This window comes from Bacillus rossius, chromosome 8, assembly GCF_032445375.1.
Source record: "Bacillus rossius redtenbacheri isolate Brsri chromosome 8, Brsri_v3, whole genome shotgun sequence".
In the NCBI taxonomy this organism is placed as follows: domain Eukaryota; kingdom Metazoa; phylum Arthropoda; class Insecta; order Phasmatodea; family Bacillidae; genus Bacillus; species Bacillus rossius.
The window spans coordinates 39,991,891-40,018,201 of record NC_086336.1 but is presented as its reverse complement, the minus strand read 5'-3'; the positions used below and the strand labels follow the sequence as shown (position 1 = coordinate 40,018,201).

The window sequence follows — 26,311 nt, the reverse complement described above, 5'->3', positions numbered from 1 at the left end:
AGCATGGTCAGAAGCCAGGGACGGAGCGCTCATATTTTATAACAACTAGCATGTCGTGAACATGTCACTGCAGGGGAACTGAAGTCAACAAGGCACTTGAGCTTCGTTCACGGTAAAGATAAAAAAAAGCAGGACCGAGTACGTAAGAAAATGAATGTATTCATTCTTACGATGAGTCTACACCTTTTTAGGAATACACTGTGCAAGTTTTTCGCGCGCGTAAAATATAGGTTTTGTTTATTTGTCTCGTTGTACGCGTACGAACGCCAGCTAATAATGCAATTGACAAAAAAAAATTACAGCGAAAGGTGGCGCCGTAATAATACACTGAACTGTTTCTTAAATGCCCGCTTAGTCAGGGGTGTATTTGTGTTAGTGAGGCGGGATGATAAGTGCGACGCTCGCTGGTGCTTCTAGCGCGGTATCGCCTCTAAGCTCCAAGGCTGTGGACTGGCTCGCAGTCTTCCCGTCATGCGTAGGGCAACTGTGATTTTTTGAGCGGTACGTAATCATCACATTGTGTGACGTAGAAATGGAGATTAATGTGTAAACGGAAATCCATTGAGTGTTTTCAAGAGTCGGTACCGGATGTTTCATGCTTAAAGATTATTCTGGAAACCTGCGTTTTATCCCCTTTCACTCTCCTATGAATACAGGTTGAAATCGAAATACGGAAACAGAACTACTCATCCACCCTCAGCGTATTCTTAAATCTTTTTTCGTAAACAGACACCACTCTTTATATCTTGAGTCGTTTACAAATCTAGCTTTGTACACCGCATGTGTGCACGGGTAGAAGGTCTCTTTAGGCTCGGTCCCATAACATATTATTTTTGTTTATTTTTGTATTTACTTTTATTTTAGGTATGTATATATATATATATATATAATAGAGAGAGAGGTGCCAAACAAAACTTTATGATGATGAAACTACCCTGGAATATATTTGGTGAACTAAAATAGTCATAGTAAAAAGTAATTACAAGTTTTAAAATGCCTAAGAAAACTGTCATTACAATGCTTACAATACATATTCTCCTAAAAACATTCTCTAAGAGGCGTATTAGCGCAGCGGTAGAGCAGGCGCTTGGTAACCTCAAGGGGCGTGGTTCAGATCTTGTCAGTCTTTTTTTTTTTACTTTTTAAAATAACATTATAATTAAAAAATGTTGAATCAGCTTAATAAGCTTAATGTTTGTTTGTATGAAATGTTTAAAGACTGATTTCACTAATTTAAGTAAAAACAAAAAAAATACATACAAACAGATACTGAGTGCTATGATATGTGTTTTAGATTGTTTCAGGTTAATATTTCATTAATGTCATTGAAGTATAACGGAAACTTTATTGCATTTTTACAAGATGGGCTGTATTTTAATAAACTTCTTCGTCGAAAATCGGGTCCAAAGCAGGGTTTTTATCGGATTAGTTTCAAATAGTTTAAATTTTCCTATTGTTTCGTGCTGCCAACTGCTGTCTTCGTTTGATGGTGGCGAGCAACGTTTACGATTCAAGCAGCGAATTCTAGCGGCGGGCGCGACATGTACGTGTGTTATTGGCATCCATAAAATTTTGTTATTTGAAAAGCGACTTATTTTATTTATCAGTTTATTTGCGCTCGTTATTATCTTAAAGAATTCCAACTTAAATTTCGTTTCCGAGTTTCGTATGATAAATTTATTTGCAACAAGAACAAGACGAGAACACATAATTTGCTCGTTAACCGAGGTGAGATGTTTGCAGATCACTGGCGAGTACTGAAATACACGCTCACATTTTTCTTTCAACAGGTATTCACTTAGTGTAATATCATGGGTGTCGCGCAAGTCTTTGTAATAATTATCATCATTAGCGTGGATGAACAAAACATCAAATAAGAGATGTATCGAGTTAAAATTTTAGGAATAGTCCTTAAATAATATTAATGACGAAAAATCGAAAGAAAAAAAAACATGACGTGGTAGACCGAGCCTTAAGAACCCGGGCTCGAACCTCACCCCAGTCTATGATTTCAGTTTTGTTCACGTTTTTCTCTATATCACTCCATTCGATTGATGGTCTGGCTCATAGAGTAGACTGTGCTGGTTCTTCACCCGATATCTCCGGTCAGCGGCTTTGTGTGACAGTGCCTGAAATTAACTGGCTGTCGACTATGTAAATATTTCAAATCAACAACAATTAATTAATTAAAGGAAACGGAAGCGCTAAAGGTTCATAATTGTCTCAAGTCACGTGGGTCATGTTAGCTCATCGATTGTTTGATCAGACATAAGTGTATAATTGTTGTAAGCGTAACCATGTGCAGTAGAGTACAGGGTGTCCATAAAATAATGTCACAGTTTTAATGGTATATTATATCAGCTTAATGTAGACTATTTACAACAAATCATACCTCAAATCGAAGGTAATCTAAACTAGTTTTTCTTACGTATGTTTAATACGTGTGCATATTTAGTTATACGGCACATATCCAACCGAAAGTCCAATTCTTCCCATACTTTGATTTACAAGTCCGGGGTAATGTAAGCAGTAGTCTCTTCAATTCTGTAAACTCTGGCAAATCATTATGTAGCGGCGGAATGTAGAGACGATCTTTTATAAAGCCCCAAAGAAAAAAAAATCGCATGGCGTTGTGTCAGGCAAACGTGGAGGCCAGCGAAAAAGAGCTCTGTTGTCTATACCATTACGACAAATCTAACGGTCAGGGACTTCGACGTTCAACCAATCTCGTACAAAGAGATTACAATGTTGCCAAATAAAGTTTACAGGTTCACCCTCTACTAGTTAGGGAAATAAAGATCAGGAGTCGCCATTTTGCGTAGGTGGCTTTGCAAGCGAGAAAACAACAAAGCAGTACTAGCGCATGCGCTTATCTAAAACTGTTTTGAGTTACTCTGTAATTGTGACGAAACAACACACTATAACGCTTACAGTTTATACTATTAAAATTTATAACTGGGACATTATTTTATGGACACAGTGTATTAAAACCGAAACGATAATGGTATCTTGGACCACAGCTCTTTCCACGCGCACTGTTCCACCCTGAGGTGACTTTGACCAAATGGTGCCTGATGCCGTGCCTAAATGAAGAGTTTCTTGCTTACTTATTGCTTTCAGTGATTAGCGCATCATTGAAAAAAATGTTACGGATGTTGCAGAGCGCAATATAACTACTGTGTATTCCTAGCGCGCGCCAGTAAAAGAACACAGAAATTATTTAAATGACAAAATTCAGAATCTAAATTGCAAAGTAACTTCAGTCAAGTCGGACCCCCGGCAGCGACTGCGACCACCGAGAACCCCTTCCCTTGTGCTTCAAAAAGTCCTGAGTTCGCGTAGTTCCTGTAAATAATTCATGCAAGCTAGCAGCGAACTGTAAAAACATTTTGGTGCCCCTGGGAGCACATGTTATTATTCCCTCGTACCTGCAGTGAAAGTAGTTGTTGGTAATTTTTTTTTTCCCCCCTTTAATTACACGTTGGACCCAGCGAATGCTTTGGAAAGTGTAAAAGGGGCAAGAGGAAAACTGTAAACCTAATTATTTCTACTGCTGCGAAGCTTGAAAAAATTACCGAGGTAATTAAATTATAAGCCCACTTTCTTTCGTGGCGAACATTACGCCACTCCTCTCCGAAAAGAAAATGTCCCTTTGTAATAATTAGTGAGGAAGAATGTGCATAGGTAGATGGTAGAGGTAGAGGCAGAGGCATTGCCGACTCACTGCCATCAGTGAAAGAGGGTCACCTGTTGAAAAAGAGTGTGTTTGTTTGTGGGGGGGGGGGGGGGGGGGAAGAGCCAGAAGTGAAAATGGGGGGTGGAGTGGGGGGTTTATCAGAGAGTTTTCGTTTTGCAAGAGATTTGGGCCACGGTTTTCCCCGCTAGATATGTGTGGGAGTCATATATATGTATATGATCAGCCAACATGTCATAGACTGCGAGGTTAGTAGAGACAATCGCAACACAATTTGTATAGAAATTTGAGAAATGACTCGGCCACGGGAGTTAGTAAGGAACGCCTGGAGTTATTTCGGGAAGCCGTCGACAAGAGATCAGGTTGGCCGTGTCGGTACTCGAACTCCGGAATGCCAGTTCGGGGTTGCTATCATCACGCCGGCTCATTGCGCTACGTAACGGAATGGTGTGTTGATCTACTACATACTTTGATATCTCTGCGTGGTAAAGAGTGTTTGAAACAGCAATTTACGAGATGTTTCCGGCAACAATGGTCTGACGTTTCTTGCGCGTTTGGTGTGAACAAGAAAAAAGAGCGCGTGTAACACGTGATAGAAGTGAAACTTCTTTGGCAGTTCAAACCTCGACTCGGCAGAAAGAGAGAGAGAGAGAGAGAAAGAGAGAGAGAGAAAGAGAGAGAGAGAAAGAGAGAAGACAATTTTCAAATAATGATTAATTAACAAAATAATATTATTCACGGTTGAAATACTCTCACCATGAAGAAAAACTGTGCGTGTTTGTGTTTCTTCAAACAATTCTGCCAAAACTCTGAACGAAATATGAAATTCATAACAGTTAGCGCTATCTATGCGGGAAATAAAGGGACTGTCTCAACAGCTCTCTATGCGCTGCTGGTTGAACAAGGAGGAACGTGAGCGCAAATATAATAGCAAGGTGTAATAAGGTAGCGAATATCATATTGAAGGCACTCACAGCTGATTGTATGGGATATCTATATCTATTTTCTGAAAAAAGCGCATGCGTACATTTTCTGTCTTATTATTTCGTTCATCCATCTCGGTTTTATATATATATATATATATATATATATATATATATATATATATATATATGTGCCGAAGAACGAATCATCGCACAGAGAGTAGAACGAAAGTGAGCCCAGCAATGTCGTGCTCTCTTTATATCTCTGTGTCCAAGTTCCTATTCTCTGTCCTTTTCGCGTCAGAAATTTTCACATCAATGTTTCACGAAAACGTTGCATAAAAATTCGGCCCGTTAAATTGTATTCTCATCGCGCTTTTAAGAAGTTTCACTTTAAAAAAAAAAGAGAGAATCGAAGAGCTTCCTGGATTCTGGTGGCTCCATGAGCGCAGCTTCCACTTGCATCGCGTGTGTAGACGGCACATCCTGCTTTACACGCGCGGGTGATTTTTTTTTTTGCCGTGCTTTCGTTTTTTTCCTCCGCGTGCATTTCGGTCAGACGCAAGGAACAGATTAGGCGTCTGCGTCTATTTTTAGAGCGGTTCCTTCCTGCCTGCAATAACCAGAGACGGTGCCATCTGACAAAAGCTGGGAGCTTCGCTTTCGTCCCTCGCGCCTTTTCCTTCCTCCGCTGCCCGCCTGCCTCCGACTCCACTGCAGCGTTGCAGTTGCGGCCTCACACACAGAGCTGTAGGGCGAACCTACCTGTCACACGGCTCTTTATTCCTTTGTTTCTTTGCGCTGTCGATCAGACGTCAAGTACAAAAAAAAATGTGGGCGAGTCTTTGAGTACTCGCCAGAAATGTGCAACATCTAACCTCGGTAACGAGCAAAATCATTATGTTCTTATGTTGCAAATGCACTCTTATAATACGAAACTCGGACACATATTTTAACGCAGGATTCTTAAAAAGAATGCCGAGCGTGATAAATATAAGCATATTGTGTTTTCAATAGCGAACCACACGTAGTTTCCGCACCCTCCACTAGAATTATCTGCCGGAGCAGCTAAGTCGACTATTGAATCGTGATTTTGCAGAGGGAAATGTTAAACTATACATTGAAACGGTTCCGATGAAAGCGAAACAGATTTGAAAAAAAATACTAAACACCGGCTTTGGACCTGGTTTTCGACAAGGATTTTATAAAAAAGTTCTGCCAGTCTTGGTAAAATTCATTAAACAGTTAATACTATAAGTTTAATTTTGGCTTCGTGAATTTCTGTTCGCCCCCATATGCCACAGATGGCAGCACAATGGTGACACGTTTCCGTTCCATGTGACTTCCTTTCAATTCACGAAATGTTTCCTACCAAATGCCGTATTACAAGAGCTAAGCTGTCACACATAAAAACATTTATGCTTTGTTATGTCGTTAATAGCATGGCATCAGTAAAGCTGGACTCTCAGTGATCCTTCGATCCGCCCGCCTCCCGTAGGTCCGTCAGAAAGCCGAGCGATTCACAACACTCCGTACGTCCGACATTATCATTTTAAATTTTGATGCTGGAAGTCTTGAATTGTGAACATTACGATTGATGATCATGTAAGTTAAGCACTTATAAATCATTAAACTTAATTTTTTCCCTCTAATAATTTTTTTTTTTTCGATTTACCGTACATTTCAAATATCAAACTTAAAAATGTGATCAAACGTAAGTTAAAAACGTGTAATGGAAGCAGCTACACAAATAAACCAAAATCAAAACATTTCAAGATAATAAAAGTTTCCGGTAGTACCTTGCAAACATTTCGTTCGTTATAATCTCATCCATCCGTCTATCTGTCCGTCCGTCGAAATTTAAAGCTTGGGAAGCTTTGGACGGGCGGGCGAATGGAATTTTCTGGGCCTTATGATTGGCTTGAGGTCACGGATGTTGACGGACGGGAAACGAACGTATGTGACGAATCATTGTGAGCCCAGCTTACTTATTTAAGTTTCAAAATGTCCTTGGTGACTTATTTTGACATGGACTCCATTTTATAAGCTGTTATTTCGTATGATAAATGTAAACAACAACGTACAGAGTTCAATTGCTTTATTGTAGTGCACGTCACATATTTACTTGTCACTAGTGATTTTTATCGCAGTGCGCCTACCCGGACACCACACGACGTGCAGAGCTTCAGAAAAAAAATCAAGCTATCTAAAAACTGCTTAACGTAGCCGACTGGGATATATATATGTCGAGTGAAGATACGCATTTAATGCAAGTTCCCTGACAAATGCACGGCTTCCAAACGTAATTCCTCAGGAATTTTCTATCATACACTAATTTTTACCCCCTTTATCTCTCCCCGAATGATTGTGTCAGTGTATGAGCTTAAACTGGAAGAAAATAAAGACTTCTATTCAGACGAATTTTGAAAACTTTCATATTTCTGGGCGTTTTCAACTTCGCTCGTGAAAAAAATCAACGAAGGAAAAAAAGTGAAGTGTAAAAACTAAATGACCACTAATTATGAACGAAATTACGTTGATTTACCGCTGTAGTTAAAGGCGTGAAATGAGGCATTTAAAATGATGACACGCACGGATAAGGAAAGGTAGAGGAACATAAAGGTGACGGCTAGCATGGTGTGCTGAGGGCGGTTCGTAGTTTCGTTTTTAAAATGTATTTTTAAAAGAGCGAAAATGGTTAAAACGCAGGTTTTCAGAATAATTTTCAGCCATGAAACTCTAGGCAGGTAGGTGCAGATTCTTTTAAGCACTCGAGGGTTTTGCATCACACCTTCATCTACTATGGTTACCGGTCAGATCCCATGCACGACGAGAAGACTAGAGGCGACACCGCGCGAGCATCGCCCCTATCATCCCGCCTCGCCAACACGCGTGCACCGCTGACTTGGCGGGCCTCGATTCTGCCGGTGAATCCTCCGCGGTGAATCATCGGCGACGGAACGGCCGGCCGCAGACTGCGTCACTGCATGTGCATCGTGGGTGACGTCACTGGCGCGCTGGCGCCGGGACACAGCTGCGTCACGGGGACGCACCACAACGCCGAAATACCACAACGCCGAACGTACAATAACGCCGAATGCCAAATTGACTACAACGCCGACAGCTAGAAAACTTCTGTGTACCACAACGCCGAACGTACAATAACGCCGAAAACCATAACGCCGAATGCCAAATTGACTACAACGCCGACAGCTAGAAAACTGCTGTGTACCACAACGCCGAATTACCACAACGCTGAAATACATTAACGCCGAAAAATGTCATTGCAGGACTGCCACAAAAGTTAGGTTAGGTTAGGTACAAAAATTCATTCAGTTGTTTTTTTATTTTGCTCCTGTGCCCCCCCCCTTCCCCGCATCTACATTTTTCGGCGTTACTGTATTTCGGCGTTGTGGTACACAACAGTTTTCTAGCTGTCGGCGTTGCGGTCAATTTGGCATTCGGCGTTATGGTAATCGGCGTTATGGTATTCGGCGTTATGGTATTCGGCGTTATGGTATTCGGCGTTATTGTACGTTCGGCGTTGTGGTATTTCGGCGTTGTGGTATTTCGGTGTTGTGGTAACGACCCCTGCGTCACTGGTGGTGGGCGGCAGGTCTCTCGGCATTCCGTTATCAGCGTGGAACAGCCTAGTCCACAGGATGATATAGTCACGAGTGGAACCCGACTTTGTTTTATATGTATAGATTTAGCACAAAAACGTTTGCAAAAATTAATGTTATAATGCTGTAAACTATTTGTACACGATTCAACCGATTTCGTAAGACAATTTTTTTAACAGTTGTTAGGGGGTACAAGGATGTTTGAGATTAAACATTGACACGCGTCAGAAGACTGATGGAGCTCGGTAATGGCATTGAAGTTGTACATGCCGAAAAGGAAGACAACACCACCTTGGTTCCGGCGCAATTATAATAGCGCGTGCCTTGGGCGTGTTGTTATCTCATTGGCGTAAGGGTCTTCTTTCTGGGTTCTGGGCTGTCGAGAGATTGAGGGGTGGAGGGCCCATGCATCAGGGGGCCCGGTAATGATTCATGATATTTTTTAACTCATGAGTTTATACTTATGTAGTATAATTATATTGCTGGTATAATGAAATGGAAACTTTAACAATTATGCGATACCTTCCGATCACATAAACAGCTACGGCCATGGTAATATTTGAATGTCCGAAATTTTTAAAATTTTAATTTTGGAGGTTTGAAAAGTTGATGATTAAGAGGGGCCGACGAAATTATTTTCCTCCAGGGACTTGGTAACTGTTGACAGCCCTGTGTGGTTTCACAGGTTGTATGGTCTGCCATTTGGCTTCAATTTTTTTTAAGCCTTAGCCTCAGCTTGTGTTATAAAGTAATGTAATATTTAATTTTACGGCACGAAGAAACCACACGACATAACTTTTGGCAAACTTAATGACGTCAGCATTCACAGGATGAGAATAATTATTAATGTTACATACAATTTTTTTTGTGTGTGTGTTTCTCAGGGGGGCGCGTCGTTTTGCCTAAAATCGTTTTGCCTAAAGTCATTTTGCCTAAAGAACATTTTAGGCTAAATGACTTTAGGCAAAACGACGTGTACTCTTTCTGAGCATATCTTCGTATAGTTGATTTCTGATTTAAACTTATTTCATATGTTGAGTTTTCTCGAAAAATGTAATACTTCGTTGCACGGTGTGTTCTGTTTTCACTGACAAACTACTAGCTGCGTGGTACCTACTACAGGGATGCCCACAAGGGGGGGGTAACGACGCAGACTGCGTCATTAAAATTTCAGGGGGGGGGGGGGGGGGTGGTTAAAAGACGAGAAAAATGTATATATTATTTACATAATTATAGCTTCTAATGTGAAAATACGTTTCTGGTGCTTTGATAATTGAAAGGGATCTTGTAAATCAAATTGGCAACCCCGCACTTTCCTCAACAAAAGCAGTTTGGCATCTGTAGGTTCAGGATGGAAATATAACCTGATATGACCAAAATTATTATTAGAAAATAAGTTTTAATTAATGCAAAATATGATAAAATATAATACTAAAAAAGTATAATATTATAAAATAATTGAGTAAATAATTGAGAAAATAGCATAAAAAAATTTCGGGGGGGGGGGGCGCATCATTAGGTTAGGGGGGGGGGGGGTGAGTCATAGTTTTTTGGGGGGTGGGCACCTTTGCCTACTATGCAGGTGTTACTGTTGCAGGCTCCGGGGACAGCGGCGTGTACAGTCCCTGCAGCAACGTCAGTTCCTCGTGCCCGCCGCCGGCCAGGCCTCGCTGCTGCGACCCCCACCTCAGCTACATGGACCGCATCGTGATGGAGGTCGTCGAGACCGAGAGAGTCTACGTGCACGATCTGCAGCAGATCATCGAGGTGCGCGCTGTTTCCTCTCTTCTCATCGTCGCCTTGAAGCGATTTCATCAGTTTTTACGTAGCTCATGCAGATCTTAAGATGTATTGTTCGGAAACTTTACATTCGACTACTGTTAGTAGCACTGGTGGGTACCGGGTTGAGAATTGTGGGGGGGGGGGGGGGGGGGGAGGGTTGGGCATGGCCCCTCCCTAAACCCTGGAATAATTTTCATATTTTTTTCTCAGTTCTTAATCATAGTTTTCCAAACTTACTTGAGTAATATTTTACTGCAGTGCTATGGATAATAGGACGTTTTTGAACCTTAAAATAAAATGTTGGCTACTAAAGATTTCAATTCAAAATTCAGTAAAATAGTATTAGAAAATATAATTTGGCCCTCCCCTGACCTTCATTATGGACCTGCCCTTGGTTGGTAGGTATATGTTAAAATTACCAGAATTTTGACGAATATTTAAAATTGAATTTTTTTTTGTGCTCTTTATAAATGCTTATTTGTGTACTAAAAGTGCCCTTTGCTTAACAAAAAAAAAGATTCAATGTTTTCTTTGCTAGGTAAAGCATATTTTTTTAAATATTTTACACATTAGCAGTAAAGTAACATGGTTTACTATTTCACCAAAATAAAAAAATAGCCAACTAATTGTACATTTCTTCTACTTTTTGGGAAAGTGCAGCTGAAGTAACTTTTTGGCGCTTCCGACTGCCAATATGCGAATGGTGAAAAATTAGAACTAATGGTCCTCAGACTTGTTTTGCTTTGCCCGTTTTCTTCGCGGACAATGTGGACCAGCTCTCGCGTGTTGGTTGCAGGGCTACCTGCGCAGGTGGCGTTCAGCAGCGGACTGCCCCGTCTCCGAGAAGCAACTGGCTGACCTGTTCAGCAACATTGAGGACATTTACAACTTCAACAGGTGATCCTGCGCCTCCTCACACCCTCAGAGCACACGGCTAGGCTGCCAACATTTCCTCCTGGCTCTGCTTCAGTGAGAGTCTGACACCGTGTAGTATCTTCCTCCTGCTATTGCCTTCCTTGCAGTTATTAATTAGTACAGATCAAGCCAGATATAAAGAATATAGAAGGGAGGTGGGAGACTTCAGCCCTTCAAAAGGAGCTTCTTCCTTGTAGCCACCACTTAGGTAAAAGTTCGATTGGTTAGGAAGTTGCCATTATTACTTACTGATTGCATAATGCTACCGTAAAAATAAAGTTTCATTGCTGTAGACATTTGGTACATTCAGTCAATTCGTTTTTTTGTTTACTTATTACAAACCTAGAAAACTTCAAACTAAACTGCCACGAAAATACTTTTTTGGTTTTCAGGCATGTACGACAAAAATTATTTCGTGGTACAGAAGCAACGTTACCAATAAGTCATCTTACTTTTTAAATTCCTTTAGTTAATAACAGATATACCAACAATTTATTAAATTTTCTGCTAAGATTTTCGTTCATCTTCGTGTTTAGAACAGCCAGTTGTACTGACACATTCAAGAAAGGATTTAGTATCCATCTATGCCCATTGTCAGCTTCGAAGTCCAGTTCTGGAAAATAATTTAATAGTTTCTCTTCCAAATTATGCAAGTTCTGTATCATGCAAGGAATGTGAGAACTTACCAACGTTTGGTCCATTGCAGTTTCTTCGACAATCTTCTGAACACAAGGGAAATACACACACACAGAGATTATATTGCAAAGATGTTGACCACAAACGAAGTTTTACGAGGAATCCTTTGATTTTATCCTTAGCTGTTACAGTGTTTTCTTCTCTCCGTTAGAGGTCGTTGTTTAAAATATTCTGGTGGCTCAAAAAAAAAACCCAGAAAGAATGCTAATTTTAGGAGCCAAACAGTGTCACATAAATAATTTGCATATTCAGATGAGCATCTTGTAAAAACATTAACAATTCAGCTTTCAGTTCTAGAACTGTTGTCAATACCTTTCTTTTGGATAGCTACTTGACCTCTGTTTGATAAAGGAGATTTTTATGGAGCGAACCCATGTCTTCACAAATGATTCTGAACAGTCTGGTTTGCAAGGCTTCACCTTTAATAGAGTTCACAATTTTGATCACTCTTTAAGCACGCCATTAAAATCAGAAGGGGTAAAACTTTGGCTGACAGAGCTTGTCGATTGAGAAAGCAGTGTGTCCATGAGACATTTGGCATTATTGATTTTAATTTCGCAACGAGTCCGCTTTTTTTTTTGTCCAGTCATAGCTTTAGCGCCATCGCTACAAATGGCGAAACATTTTGTCCAATCAGTCTCGTAGTTGCGAGTGCTTTCTAAAAAATGTACAAACACTGACCTGTAGTGTTTGCAGGAAGTGCTCTGCAAAATAAAATGTATTCTGTGATACTTTCATTTGCTTCAAAGCGCACTAGTATCACATACTGCGCACAATCTGAAACATCAGTAGATTCGTCAAACTGCAAAGCAAAATGTGGACTCTTCTTTTATTTCTCGACTACTTGTTCTCGAATGTTACTGACCATATCGTTTATTCTGCGTTCAATAGTATTGTCAGAAAGTGGCGTGCTTCTTAGCTTGCTGGCCTCCTGCGTAACTAACATAATTTCAACTGGCAAAATAATATTTTCGGCAACTGTATGCGGCTTCCCTGCTTTAGCAACTCGGTATGCAACTCTGTATGCAACTCTGTAGCTAACAATGCGTTTTCGTTGACACTGGTTGCCTAAAAACATGCAAAAAATCTGAAAAATAAATAACTGAGAAATAAAAATAATGTTTTCAATCACCAAATAACAATGCTATTTTTGGTTTGGTTACCTGAATCATAGTATTTTGCTGCTGGTGAAAGGTTTTTTAGCTTACGTTCAAAGAAATCCAGCATAAGCTTTGATGGTTTCATACTTTCACGTGATAATGCATCGCCGCAAATTACACATTGAGGTTTATTATTCACGACAGTAAACCCGTATTTCAATTAATTGTCGTTTTTAATTATTTTTTTAATTTTACGTTTTGATTCACTTCCGTCCAGTGGCGAGGCGTAGATACAGTGCATGTGTAAGCATAGAATCAAACCGTCCTTACGTAAATTACTAAAAATTACAAGCTTACTACTAGCATTTACGTCAACAAACTACTATAATTACAAGAATCGAGCTGCATACGCCATTTTTTAAACTACACGAAAATAAAGTTCTTAAAAACTTTTTTCTCGATGTGTTTATTAGATCTTGCATTTAAACACAACATTTCTAATATCACTGTACGGCACCAAAAAAAAAAAAAAAAACTGGAGGATAATGTTTCCTCCTCCTGTCTTGGTCTCAAATTTCCAGTCGGCCAGTACTGGCTGCAAGCGGGAAGCAGAATGCTTGCAGCGTGTACAGCTGGGTTGTCGACATCCAGGCGGTTGGTAACGGGATGCCCAGTCTGAACGAACCTCCACCCACCCTCTGGCACGCGCACTCGAGAGTGGGGGGTGACGGTCTGGCCAATAAGAGTTCAAAGCCGCCTGTATTCAAGAGGAGTAGTGCTGAGGGGTGTCCACGACGGGAGCTCGCTGCCGCGCAGGGCAAGCCCTCCGCTGTAGAGGGGTGTCCAGTAATTACAATCAAAGATCGCGAAGAGTAAGAATTGACGAGACAGACGTGGTATTGGAGTGACTTGTCTCTTCGCCAGTGAAGCGCGTATAGTTGAAACGAGCCACTTAATAAAGCTTTTAGTTCCATCAAACATGTATACTATGCTTTTAAATTGTAAGCACTGCTTACACTGCTTGCACAGAATAAATATTCGCCCCCTGCTTCCGTCGCTGCAACTTGTCCAGACGTGGAGGGCTGCGATCTTTTGAGAAACTTGTTCCCATGTTATGCTCGCGCGGAGCAAAGTGCAAAGACAATACAATAACGTCCGTGTTTGTTGGCGCACTCGGACAACTGACAGAAACAAAAGTGGGTGGCGCCACTTGTCTCCCGCTCCCCGTCTCCTGTTTCCCACCTCCCGCCTCCCGCGTCAACCTCGCGGTAAAGTCACTATTTGCAGGGCTCTCGCGACTTATTTGCACAGTACAATTGGTTTTTCGATCGATATTTAGGTCTCAACAGAAAGACAGTTAAATATGTAGTTTTTAAAATCACTGGAATAGTTTTATTCCAGGTTCAGGTAAGGTTCTTACATTAAAAAAAAAAAAATTGCGCAGAAACTTAGAAAATTTAAGAAAACTTAACGACTACCTTTATAATAAACTTTTTTAATGTAACCTTAGCCCCAGCGTTATATACTCTTTGCTAAGCACGTTTGAAATAACTGTCAGTTGTTTGACAGTTGTCTGTCAGTTGTTAGACAGATCGCACATCGCCAATATCGTTTACAAAGATCGCATAATTCTAGCGTAGCGTTATATTCTCTTTGCGTTAGTTGTATCGCTCGGAATCAAGGACTGCATCATGGAAATCCATAGTCGGCATTCAGAACGGGGCATTAAGTCTGGGGGGTCGCCAGACTATTTCTAAATTGTAAAGGGGTCGCCTATTCAAGAAGGTAAAAAAAAAATCTGTAATAGAGAAACCACAAGAATGGACAAGAAAGATGAATTCACAAACACACGGAAAAACAAGCCAAAATCAGACATCGGCTGTTCTGAATTAATCTTTTCTAGTGCAAGAATCACTAAATATTCGAATATTTGTTATGTTCATATTTTATAAACTTTGAACTTGTTCCTAATTTGTGAAGGAACGTGTATTTTTAGCAAAACAATTTTGTAAGTAGCAGTGTGTTAAAACATCGAAGATCGTCTGTGTTTCGTGATTGTTTGAGTTTTTCTCATGTACGTCTCTACTGTTAGCACACGAATTGCAGCAATTCTGTACAGATTGGCCTGGTAATTTTCATGTCGTGTATATTTACACACATTTCTTTAATGGTCTCTTGAATAGTGTTTGTTATTAAAAATTGCTGTTAACAGAAATGCTAAAAAATAATTTTTCCAACTTGTGTTAAAACGTGTGTCGACAGGGAGGTAGTTGGAGACGGTTCAACATACAACTGTATAAACAAGGGGTTTCGGGCAACTAAAAATAGACCAAGGCGTGTAGTGATATTGGGAAAACCATTGAAAACAGAAATCGTGATGGCTGAACCGGAATTCGAACCCAGGTCCCTCTGGAATGTGAGTTCAGGGTCACCTCATCAGGAGCTTACACAGAATTTCATTTGGGGGTGGGGGGGGGGAGAGAGAGAGAGAGAGAGAGAGAGAGAGAGGATGATAAAAACACTTTTCTCTGTGGTTACTTTCAAATTGTTTAAATTTTTTTTTAGTGGAAATAATAGTTTTTTTTTTTTTTTTTTTTTTTTTTTTTTGAGGGGGAGAACAGTTACTCCTCCGTCTCGCCTTCCTGCGTAGCCCCCCATGCATCTCTGGCTTGAATTCTGACAGGCTTTGTTCTTCGGGAGACTGGTGATGTGCGGAGTGTGGGTGTCGGGAAGGGAAGGGAAGGGAAGGGAAGGGAAGGACAGTCGCTGACTCCGGTGGTCGGCCCGTTGTTGCTTGCAGTGGCTTCTTGAGGGAGCTGGAGCTGTGCGGACTGGACCCGGCGCGGGTGGCGCGGGTGTTCGTGGGCAACAACGCCGGCTTCTCCGTGTACACCCAGTACTGCACCAACTACCCCAGGTGTGCATCGCGAGCTGCTCAGTTCATGTTGCCATAACTCATTGGTGCGATATTTGAAACAGTTCTGTGCAACCACTGTAATACTTGATGTGCCTGACTAACTAGTACTGCAATTTTGTGTATGTGTGTGTGTGTATATGTATGAGAAAACAACACAAACACCATAACTTGATACGGCACTAGTAAACAGGTACATCAAGTGTTACATTTGATGGCAATTTATTTTAAATTGTTTAATATTTGTGTTTGTGTGTATGTGTAGACACATACACGCATACACACACACACACACACACACACACACACTCGTTTTGTTGCCCGTGTGAACATATTTGTAAGTATGTACACACATTCATTTTTTTTTAAATGCTTTCAACCATCAGAACCTTCCTTCCATTCTCTTGCAGTACAACTCTGTACCTTGGAGAAATAATATGCTAAGTCATTTTTTTATTGGTTAAAATGTACTATTTACTGTAATCATTTAAACCTACACGCTATACTTTTTATAGTGGTATACAGCACTAAGTCTAAGGACCCAATAAAAAAAACTTTAAATTAAGTATTTTAAAACCTTAATTAAGTATTTGAAACCTATTTTCAGTCTGAAATACTATCGCCAACACATAATAAAGTCGGATAAGTCAGCAAAACGCAGAGACAATGATTCTGCGCTGAAAAAATGTTTCCCCATAGTTTTTTTTTTTTGTAAATCTGTGGTAGGCTACCTATCATACGGTGCGCAGAGCTTCGGGAAAAACAACGGGATTTCAAAACTTCTCAAGATGTCCGAGTGGGGTCTGTTTACGTAAAGCATTTAAGAATTATCTTCTGAGGGCCGAAAAATACTTTTGATTTCGGTTTAAGTTTTTAAAGTGTAATTTTAGAATAGTTAAAATGCCTAAAAGGCGTGTTTTCATAGTAATTTTTGGGCATGAAACAACCGGTATAGATTCTTGAAAGCACTTAATAGACTTGCATTGCACATTTACCTTAATTTCTATGCCATATAATGTTGCGCATGATGCATTTAGTCCAATCGGGGTAATGTGAGCACTTTTTAATTCGATCTTCGTGTGAAATCAAAATCAGGTCCGATACCGAATACAGATATATTAACTGTGTTTTTACAAATTTGTTCTCTGAAAACATTTTTTTGGAAAAAATAAATTAATAATTGCAACCAACTATAATTAGAATATTTAGGAAAGAAAAATGCCTAAAAACCACCTTTTTGCACCTTCGAACCCCAAATTTTCCCGGGGGAGGACCCCCGCAGCCCCCGGTTTTTTTTTTCCAGGGGATGGATATTCCTCAACAACTAAATCAATTGAAGTCCCCCCCAAAAAATATATCCTAGGACGCCTCACCAACACGTGTACACCTCTGACTATACCGGGCCCTTAACAAGTACAGGGTGTGTGTGATGGAGGTAGACGTGGAGCGGGGGTTCACGCGGCGGTGCTGTGTTGCAGGACGGTGTCGGTGCTCACGGAGCTGATGAGGCAGGAGGCCACGGTGTGCTGCTTCAGGGAGAGGCAGTCCAGCCTGCGCCACACCCTGCCGCTCGGCTCCTACCTGCTCAAGCCCGTCCAGCGGATCCTCAAGTACCACCTGCTGCTGCAGGTACTCCCCGCACTTCACACGGGAGTGCAGGAACAATTGATCCAAAATACAGCAAAAAAAAAAAAAAAAGAGGAATATACATGGCACCATAACAGAGATGTGTAAAATGTAGGAAAATTAAAAAAAAAAAAAAAAAAAGGGGCATACAGTTAAATTTTGAAGTTTGAAACGTGTTCAAGACCGAAATAAAACACCAATTAATGTTGGAATTAGAAATATCTCTACTTTAAAAACAGTCTCTAAACCAATCCACAAAAAAAGACTATAGCCCTATTTGTCACGCGTTTTGAACCGAAACGTACGAGAAAAAATAAATTATTGACTACATTTCACAGGAAGTTAACATAGCTCAAATTAAAGTGACGAAACTTTGTACGAAATTCAGCACGTGTGCATTTTCCCATGTTTTCGTCTTGGAAGTGGATTTTGACGGATTAAACAATATTTGTTTTCTGGCTGAATGGATGTCTTATAAGTCCTTCTTATGGGCAACTCCATCCGGACCAAATAGCCAGCAATGTCTTAATCACTAAGGAGCCTAATATGCTAGCAACGCGACCTCCAAACCTTCCATTACCAGTGAATATCCTCTACCAGAGAATCCTTCTACCAGTATGATTGCCTCTACTTCATCCCCGGTGCCAGGAGGAGCATTTTAGTGTCCTTCAGTGCAGTCCTCTAGCAGAGATTGGGTAATTACTTAACGAAAACACCAGGGGACTTTGAACAAAATCTCTAGAATTCTTTGAAAACCTTATTAACTCCACTAATGACATTATCTGTCTCACAGAAATGTGGTTCAACAAAAACAGTATTAACTCACATTATTTCACACACCAATACCTTATTTTTTTTAGAAATGACAGGAACTCTCTACTTACTTTGCAGTGCTTTAATTGCTGTTAAAAAATATAAATTGTTATCTGTTCAACCTAATGATAATATTGATTTCCCAGGAATTTGAAGATGTTTGGCTTAGAAACAAAATCTCACCTTCCAATTTTCTCGCTCTCGGCAATATTTACTTACCTCCTAAAGTAACTTCTTATACATACCAAGTCTATTTTGAGACACTTGAAGATAAACTTGTCACCTGTCAAGATAATTTGTTTGTACTAGATGATTTTAACGTTCCTGGAGTCAATTGGTCAAATAATAATATTGACAATATCATCCACCATCACATTCAAAGGCTCAGTTCTTACTCAGCTTTACTTCAAGTCTCTGTCTTATTCAATACAATAATACTAAGCCAATGCAAAATCTTTTAGAACTCAGTTTATCTAATATTTCTACATGTACTGTTACGTATACTGTATAAGTGCTTATTAACGAAGATATGTATCATCCAGCTTTAGCCATCAACATAACAGTAGACAATTTCCCTCGTATTATTAACATATCTTCTGTGCTAAGAAATTATAAAAATGGCAATTTTCATTCAATTAAAAACCATGATTGGCAGAATTTTTATAAATGTAATGATGTCAATGAGCTCGTTGATCATTTATACACTTGTATTAATGGTAATATAAACAGCTTTATATTAACAAAAAAAACCTAAACATTCTGCTTGATTTTCTAACAAATTAATTCAAGTTTTGAAATAAAAGAAAAATTTCCATAAACTCTACAAACGAAGTAACAACATGTACTGTTGTTTTTATAATTTTCACAAACTAGTGAAATTTTGAAATAATAGAAACAAAATCTAATGGACTAAAAAACGATACACTTTCACCACTCTTTTAAACATCTTTTTTTTAATGACATCACCAATGTTCTCAATCACTCAACAGGCATTCTTTTTGCAGATAACCTTAGAAATTACCTGAAAATTACTTCACCAAATGATTACATTCTAATCCAAAATGACATTATTCACGTTATTAATTGGTGTACTAGAAATGTGGTTACTCTTAATACTAATAAAACTAAGAGAATTTCCTTCACTAGAAAACTTAACCCAATCAATTATAACTATAATCTAAATAACTTGAAAAGCTCTACAACCTATTTGTATTAAAGAAATAAAAACATTACTTTTTATGCTAATAATTCTGATTCAATCGTATCGCTTTTTTTTTTTGCTTTAATTATAACCAAAACAGAATATTGCTCTATTATTTGGAATAATATTAATACCTACAACAGATTGTAATAAAATAGAAAGTATTCAAAACAAAATAATTAAATTAAATAATACAAAGAATCTTCCCAACCAACACTTAGGTAACTCCCCTTTCTGATCGTAGAATTCAAATAGATGCTTTTTTTTTGTTCAAAAATGTTATAACTTTAAAATAAAATAAAACTATGTCCTTATGAATACTGGTTTGAGAGTCCCCCAATTTAGTAATCACCTGTTATCTTCTCTGTGTACCCTACACAAGAACAATGATCTTATTTATAGATTAATTTCAAACTTTAATAGAATGAACTTGCAGTTTAGTGGAACATGAGTATCAGAATCTTACTTTACAATTAGTTTTTTATGATACAGTATTCTTTATTGTTCCAATAACTTTTAACTGTAATTAGATCTGAATTTGACTTTATTTACTCATATTTATTTATCCATACATTAGTAGTTGTCTAATTTATATTATACTGTAGTTTTTTTTTTGTGTAGTAAATCACTCTGTATGTTGTAATGGCAAATGTTACTGCTTGAATCTTTTAGATAATTTATATTTGTGTATGTTGTGTTATCTGTGTTTGTGTCTTTTTTGTATTGTCATTTTATCTATATTGTTTTTTTTTGTCTATGCTGTGCCTACCCCTTCAGTTTTAAAACTGTTGGTAGGCATATTACAAATAAATAAATAAATCAAATAAATAACTGATACATACATAAAATATAGTATTATTTATAAATTTAAATCATAAATCACTGACATGTTATATGTTGAATATAAAAAAAAAGTGTGAACTTTACAGAAAACAAATCTAATTTTATCAATATATCACCTTAGCCTCTCATACATACATGTTACATTTTTTTTCCAGTAATTTTTTTTGTAACAAACAATTTAAAAAATTTACATATGATTTAAAACGTTAAATCAAATATATTATTCATGAAAATTGAATATTTTTGGAGTACTCTCAGATCACTATTGTATGCCTGCCGTCGTCACAGTTGGATGTACCTATATCCCTGTTGCCTTGCTGTGCCAGTTACATGCGGGCCAAATACTTACTCTTTGAAAATATTAGTATGTTAGGTTTGAAGCATTTTTACACTCTTTGAATGTTTCTTTCTGTGGAGAACATTTATTTTAAACATTTTTATGGGCATACGCCACTGTTTGTTTTCACTATATGTCCAATTATGTGTTTCTGTTTCATCATTGGGTTTGCCTGTTTGTTGCTGTTTTTTCCAACTGTCTCCTCGTTGTCACTCCACTTATGTTCATCTGTGCCTTGATATTTTTCTGACTAATTCCTTATATATTATTCTCGGTGCTGTCTATGAATTTAACAATTTACATCGGCAAATTTTTACTTGTTTTTTTTTTTTCTTTGAGATTTGTATTCATCTTTCTTTAATATTCTTGTGATTTCTCTATAACATGCAGTGAAAACCAGAAATGACGTATGTCTTGAAGAATTTACTTTAGAACAGTGTACATACAGTAAGATTTGCAATTTAAAATGGCAAAACTATTTTCTTATGTGAAATATGCTGACAATGCTGGAAATGTTTATGCTATTGTGTCAGAGATACAATTTTTTTTGTATCTGATATTGAAATACTTTTCTGATCCATACTTATTGTATAGAAATCACAAACATTTTGTAAATGTAAAAGTGCTTTCATAATTATTGAAAAGTGTTCTTGATGGTTTAGTTGCCATATCACTTCCCTCCTATCAAGGTGATCCAGGTTCAGTTTCCAATGGAGTCAAATATGTCTCTAAGGAGCCATTGCTGATGATGTGTCATTAATTAAAAAGGAAAAAAAAAAATCCTTATTAATGAGTAATTTAATGTCTGTAGAATTTTCACTTGTGGCTAACATATCTGTTTGCATGAAGCACAGAGGCTCAGTGGTGAAGACACTAAACTCACATTCCAGAGGATCTGATTTTTAATTCCGGACTCGACAACCTGATTTTGGTTTTATATGGTTCTTTATAATGATAGACCATGGCAGTTTCCTTCCCCAATACTTCTGTTTTTTTATAATTTTGTGTTGCTGTTTCTACAATGACCACCTCATTTTCATCGAGATACTCAGCTTGAGTATAAAACAAATTGGTTCGCTAATTTGATCCTACCAGTTTTTTTCTGTGAACTGGCAAATTCTTTGCTTCAAGAATAATACTAACTGTTGTGGGGCACGTCTAGTAAAGGGGTATTTGTGTTAGTGAGGGATGATATGAGTGTCGCTTGCTGATGCTTCTTGCGCGGTATCGCCTCTAAGCACAATACTGTGGATTGGCGCGCAGTCATCTCGTCATGCAGAGGGCAACTATGAGATTTGAGCAGTAACCATAAAATTATATGGCGGAGAAATGAAGATAAAATGTGTACCTCAAGTCCCTTGAGTGCTTTGAAGAGTCTGTAACCGGTGTTTCATACCTAAAACGTGTTCTGAAAGCATGCATATTAGCTGTTCTTACTCTTAAAAAAATACAGTATAAAACTAAATACGTAAACAGAACTACTCATCTGCCATCAGTGTATTCTTAAATGTGTTTGGTAAATGGACCCCATTCAATATTTTGAGCAGTTTTTAAAACTCCGGGTTTCTTCTGAAGCTATCCACACCGTTTGCGGGCTGAACTGCTAAAGGGATTGTGTTTCTGTGGTTGCTTCAGAACATCGTGAAGAACTCCTCGGGGGAAGCAGCAGGCTACTCGGACATCGTGGATGCGCTGGCGGCCATGACGGGCATCGCTCACCACATCAACAACATGAAGCGGCGACACGAGCACGCCATCCGAGTGCAGGAGATACAGTCTCTCCTCTACGGCTGGGAGGTTGGTACACCTTGTCTTCAGGGGTGGTATTTAAGGAGGCGGTAGAAGCAGCATGTGCCCCCCCTTTCCCCCCTCTTTTCCAAAAGAATAAATGCTGGGAGACAAACAAAAAAAAGCTCAATTTTGAATGTTAATTCTGAGAAGTATAACATAACATAACATCAAAAATTGGTTATTTCTGAAAGGTTGAAAATGTAACGTGAATATTAAGGAAATGTACACACACAGACGCGGCTCCAGAGTTGGGCAAGCTGGTAACCTGCTCAGGGCTCGCGGCAGCGTGATTACAGTTTCATTTTTCGTGTTTGTCCAGTTTTCTGTGAAAAATATGAAACATTTATGTATATTGGAAACGGAAGAATTAAATTGTAATAAGTGTGTAAAGATATTGCATTATTGATTAGAGATTATTGCATCATATAATGGCATAATTTACATGGAATTTGATCATAAGCAGTCATAAAACCAACCTGAGTGTAATTTATCAGGAAAGGATGACAATTTTTTTTAAGACAATTAGTAAAATCATCGTCAAAATTAAAGTTCCAGGTTGGCTTCTCTCTGAGGGCCAGGGCCTCTCTCCCTACCTTAAACTAGAAGTCAGTAAGTAAATACTGAAGCTCCGCAGTGTGCCCTGAAGTGTAATTTTTTATTATTAAATAATATAATTTATGGTAAAATGGGTGTTAAATAGGTAATGGTTGGAAACTTTCATTGTTTTCTAGGGAAAAATTGAATTTTATATGGCTGGAATAAAATTTTGAACAAAATAGGAACCTACTGTGCACCCCTCCCTTGAATGTGTTCTAAATACGCCGCGGCTTGTTTTTGTTGCAACCAAGTGCATTCTTAATTATCACTAGATGAACGAGTAATTCCAAATGATTTTGGGAGTGAAGTGGAGAGTGGATTGCTGGTTCTGTGGTGCCCTACAATGTTGTGGATAATGTGCACTTCAAGAAAATTTTACAATTTGCACAGCCCTTTTACAAAGTTCCATCGCGTACAACTTTTTCTAGGTCAGTTGTACCTCGTTTGTACAATTCAGTGCAAGCAAAACTGTTGAACAACATTTCTAAGGCTGTTGCTAATGCTACCATCACTTCTATGTCCGCCTCATGTGATTCGTGGACATCACACAGCAATGATGCCTACATGGCAGTTACATGCCATTTTGTTGAAAACTTTGCGGTGTCCAAGTATTGTTTGGGATGTGTTTGTTTCTCGGGAAGTCGCACAGCTGCTGCAATCGGTGACGAACTTATTGAAATTATGACTGAGACCTTCTTAAACTGACAATGGCAGGAATATTAAACTGCTTTGCCCATACTCTCCAACTAGCCCTAAGCCTAATTTATATTTTACTATGGTGAAGGATATTAAATAAAAAAATATTTTACAATATACAAAAAATGATCCCGTTCCCATTTCCCGCGAAAAAATATTTTTCCCATCCGAAAATTTCCTGAATCAAAAAATCCTTTCCCACACAGCATTATAAAAAAAGTCCACATTGTCACAGAAAACTGGGCAGACAAGGAAAAAGAAAATGAGAACGTGCTGATGCGGGCCCTGATGGTTGGCCACTCTTTAGTAAAGGTCCAGCCTGAAGCGACAAGAAAGTAATTGTGGCTCTAATCATTACTGTTTTCAGGGAAGCCTGTGTATGTTGCAACATGCGTATGTTATAACACTACTGCACCATAGGTGGTTGTGTGTGCACGTGGCAGGGCGAAGATCTGACAACGTTCGGGGAGCTGTGTGCGGAGGGAACGTTCCGGATGTCTGGGGCGAAAGCACTGCGGCATGTCTTTCTCTTCGACAAGATGCTTCTCATCACGAAGAAGAAGGAAGAAGCTACCTTGGGCTACAAGGCTCACATCATGGTAAGACTTGCTTCTTTAATCCCCTTTACTTGATACTTTCTATACTGTCCCTAAGATATCACTGTAGGTTTATCAACTATTTGCAAGGTGTGTATAATCTTGAAACACTTACTGCATTATACTACGTACACTCCCTATTTAACGCGGTCGTCGGGGGACATAACTTTTACCCGCGTTGTTGCATAACCGCGATGTTTCGATGTGACCAAGGTCAAAAGGCATAAAACACCGCCTGTGTTCTAATAGGTCGGCAAGCACGCACAGTATAGACGGCCTTTGTGCGGACTTTGCATCCGTAGTTTTCATTAAACACGGGTGAAAAAAGTAAAATAATAAATTTTAAAGATAAATATTAAATGTTGAATTGTTTATATTTTTCCGCGTGCCGCGCACAGTTTGTCGCACGGCCTACGAGCGCGCCACACGCCGCCATACACATGTGCGGCACACAAGCTGCTGCTGCCAGTCTCGTGGTGTTAGCCACAGTATCTGCTTCGTCAGTGTCCGTAACAAAGTAAGTGCAGTGTGTGCGGTTACACACGATTCTGTGGTCAAAGTCTTCTAAAAAGAAAGGCCGTAGTGATACTTCAAACCGAATATGAATCGCAAAGTACCGAGTTTGATTGACAAAATAAAAATTCTATATTTACTTACAGATAGCTTGTCTTTTGTAGAAGCAGGCCGCAGATACAGGAAAAAAACGATTCTAGCATTCGTACAATAAAAAATAAAGAATCGTCTATCGTGTCAAGTGGTTAAACTTTATTATCCATACTTACAGTAAATTATAAATGGTCACATGTGGGAAACAAAAATTGCGCCAATTTAATTTTAGCGCAATCAGTGACGCCGTATTAAAAACCGTGTTAAACTTTGTCTTTACTTATTTCACCAAACGCTGTGTCGAGTTGCTGAGTGTGTGTGGCTCGGATCGGCAAGTGTTATATTCCCCAGCCTCTGGTTAAAGGTCGAGAGACCGCTACACATAAACATTTCCGGGACTTGTTTACTACCTCACGGCAAAAGTGGTACAGTATGGTTCACGTAAATATTGGACCACTGGGAATTCCTGGGCAAAGATTAAAAATACGCTAGCCGATTTACTTTACTATTTAATGTTAAAACATTATACCAAAGTAAAAAGATGAACTTGTATAATACAATGAATTACCCAATAATATTACGTTTGTAGGTTTAAGTTGTAACAAAACATTTATATACAGATGTCCAGTAAAGTACCAATTAAGATTCTGGAGTGGAATTTTAAACACCGGACTACCTGATTTTGCCTTGTACGCAGCGACGCTGCTCAGTCAAGTGACTCATGCTCTGCCTGTGTGCTGCGTGAACACATTCCCTCCCCCACTCCCCCTCGTGATTCTGCCCGCTCTAATCTCTACCTCTCTCCATATTCTCGGCTCGCCTCTCCCTACCCCGCGCTTGCCGACAACCAAGCCTATCCAACATCAATCCCCAGCCGAGTCACGCTGGATGTCGCTGGACGGTGGGCTTTATCAGGTCCCCTGTCCAATGCTTCATTTGTGAGATAAAACGACGTTAAGAACTAGTGTTTCAGAAAATATCACTGGGCTGGATTGGACCATAATTTGAAAACCCTACAAGATAGAGGAATAATGTACGGAGATATCTTGTTTAGAATTTTACTGCGGACATTTTCTACGCCTAGGCTTTTTTCTGCCCGATGCTTAGTTTGTTAGTTACAACGCAAAATTATCCTAATCGGCTGTCAACCATTTATTCCATTATTATTATTCATTTCTGACTGGGGGACATGGTTTGACCCGCGATATACCCGATTCCGCGATCAATCGAGGCGCGATATACCGGGAGTTTACTGTACCTATATAAATAGTTTGGGTTTGATATGATTGTTATTTGATGTACATGAATATGAGGAACTTCAAGGCAAAATGTCATATGTTTGTGAATTAAAGTTGTTAATCATATTTGTGCAGATTTGTCTTTTATTGATGTTTGAAAGCTATAAATATAAATTACTATCTCCTTACAATCATGAAACATTATTTTACAGAGGTTTTGGTTTATCTAAAGTAATTTTAATGAATTGAATTTAATGTGTGTACCATATTTACATTGCAAAAATGAAATTTATCTGTTGAATAATTTTTCATTTTGCATT

General features: G+C 38.9%; 1 protein-coding gene across 3 annotated transcripts in view; it reads left to right on the top strand.

Moving 5' to 3' along the window:
• The window catches only part of LOC134534785 (uncharacterized), a 310,090-nt gene that overhangs the window by 270,505 nt on the left and 13,274 nt on the right, over positions 1 to 26,311 (top strand). For all 3 annotated transcript variants that reach the window (XM_063373363.1, XM_063373364.1, XM_063373365.1), the window contains exons 4-9: positions 9,838 to 10,007; positions 10,819 to 10,919; positions 15,534 to 15,650; positions 17,126 to 17,276; positions 22,103 to 22,264; positions 23,995 to 24,150. In XM_063373363.1, coding sequence (XP_063229433.1) covers positions 9,838 to 10,007; positions 10,819 to 10,919; positions 15,534 to 15,650; positions 17,126 to 17,276; positions 22,103 to 22,264; positions 23,995 to 24,150 — 857 coding nt within the window. The remainder of the gene's footprint in view (positions 1 to 9,837; positions 10,008 to 10,818; positions 10,920 to 15,533; positions 15,651 to 17,125; positions 17,277 to 22,102; positions 22,265 to 23,994; positions 24,151 to 26,311) is intronic.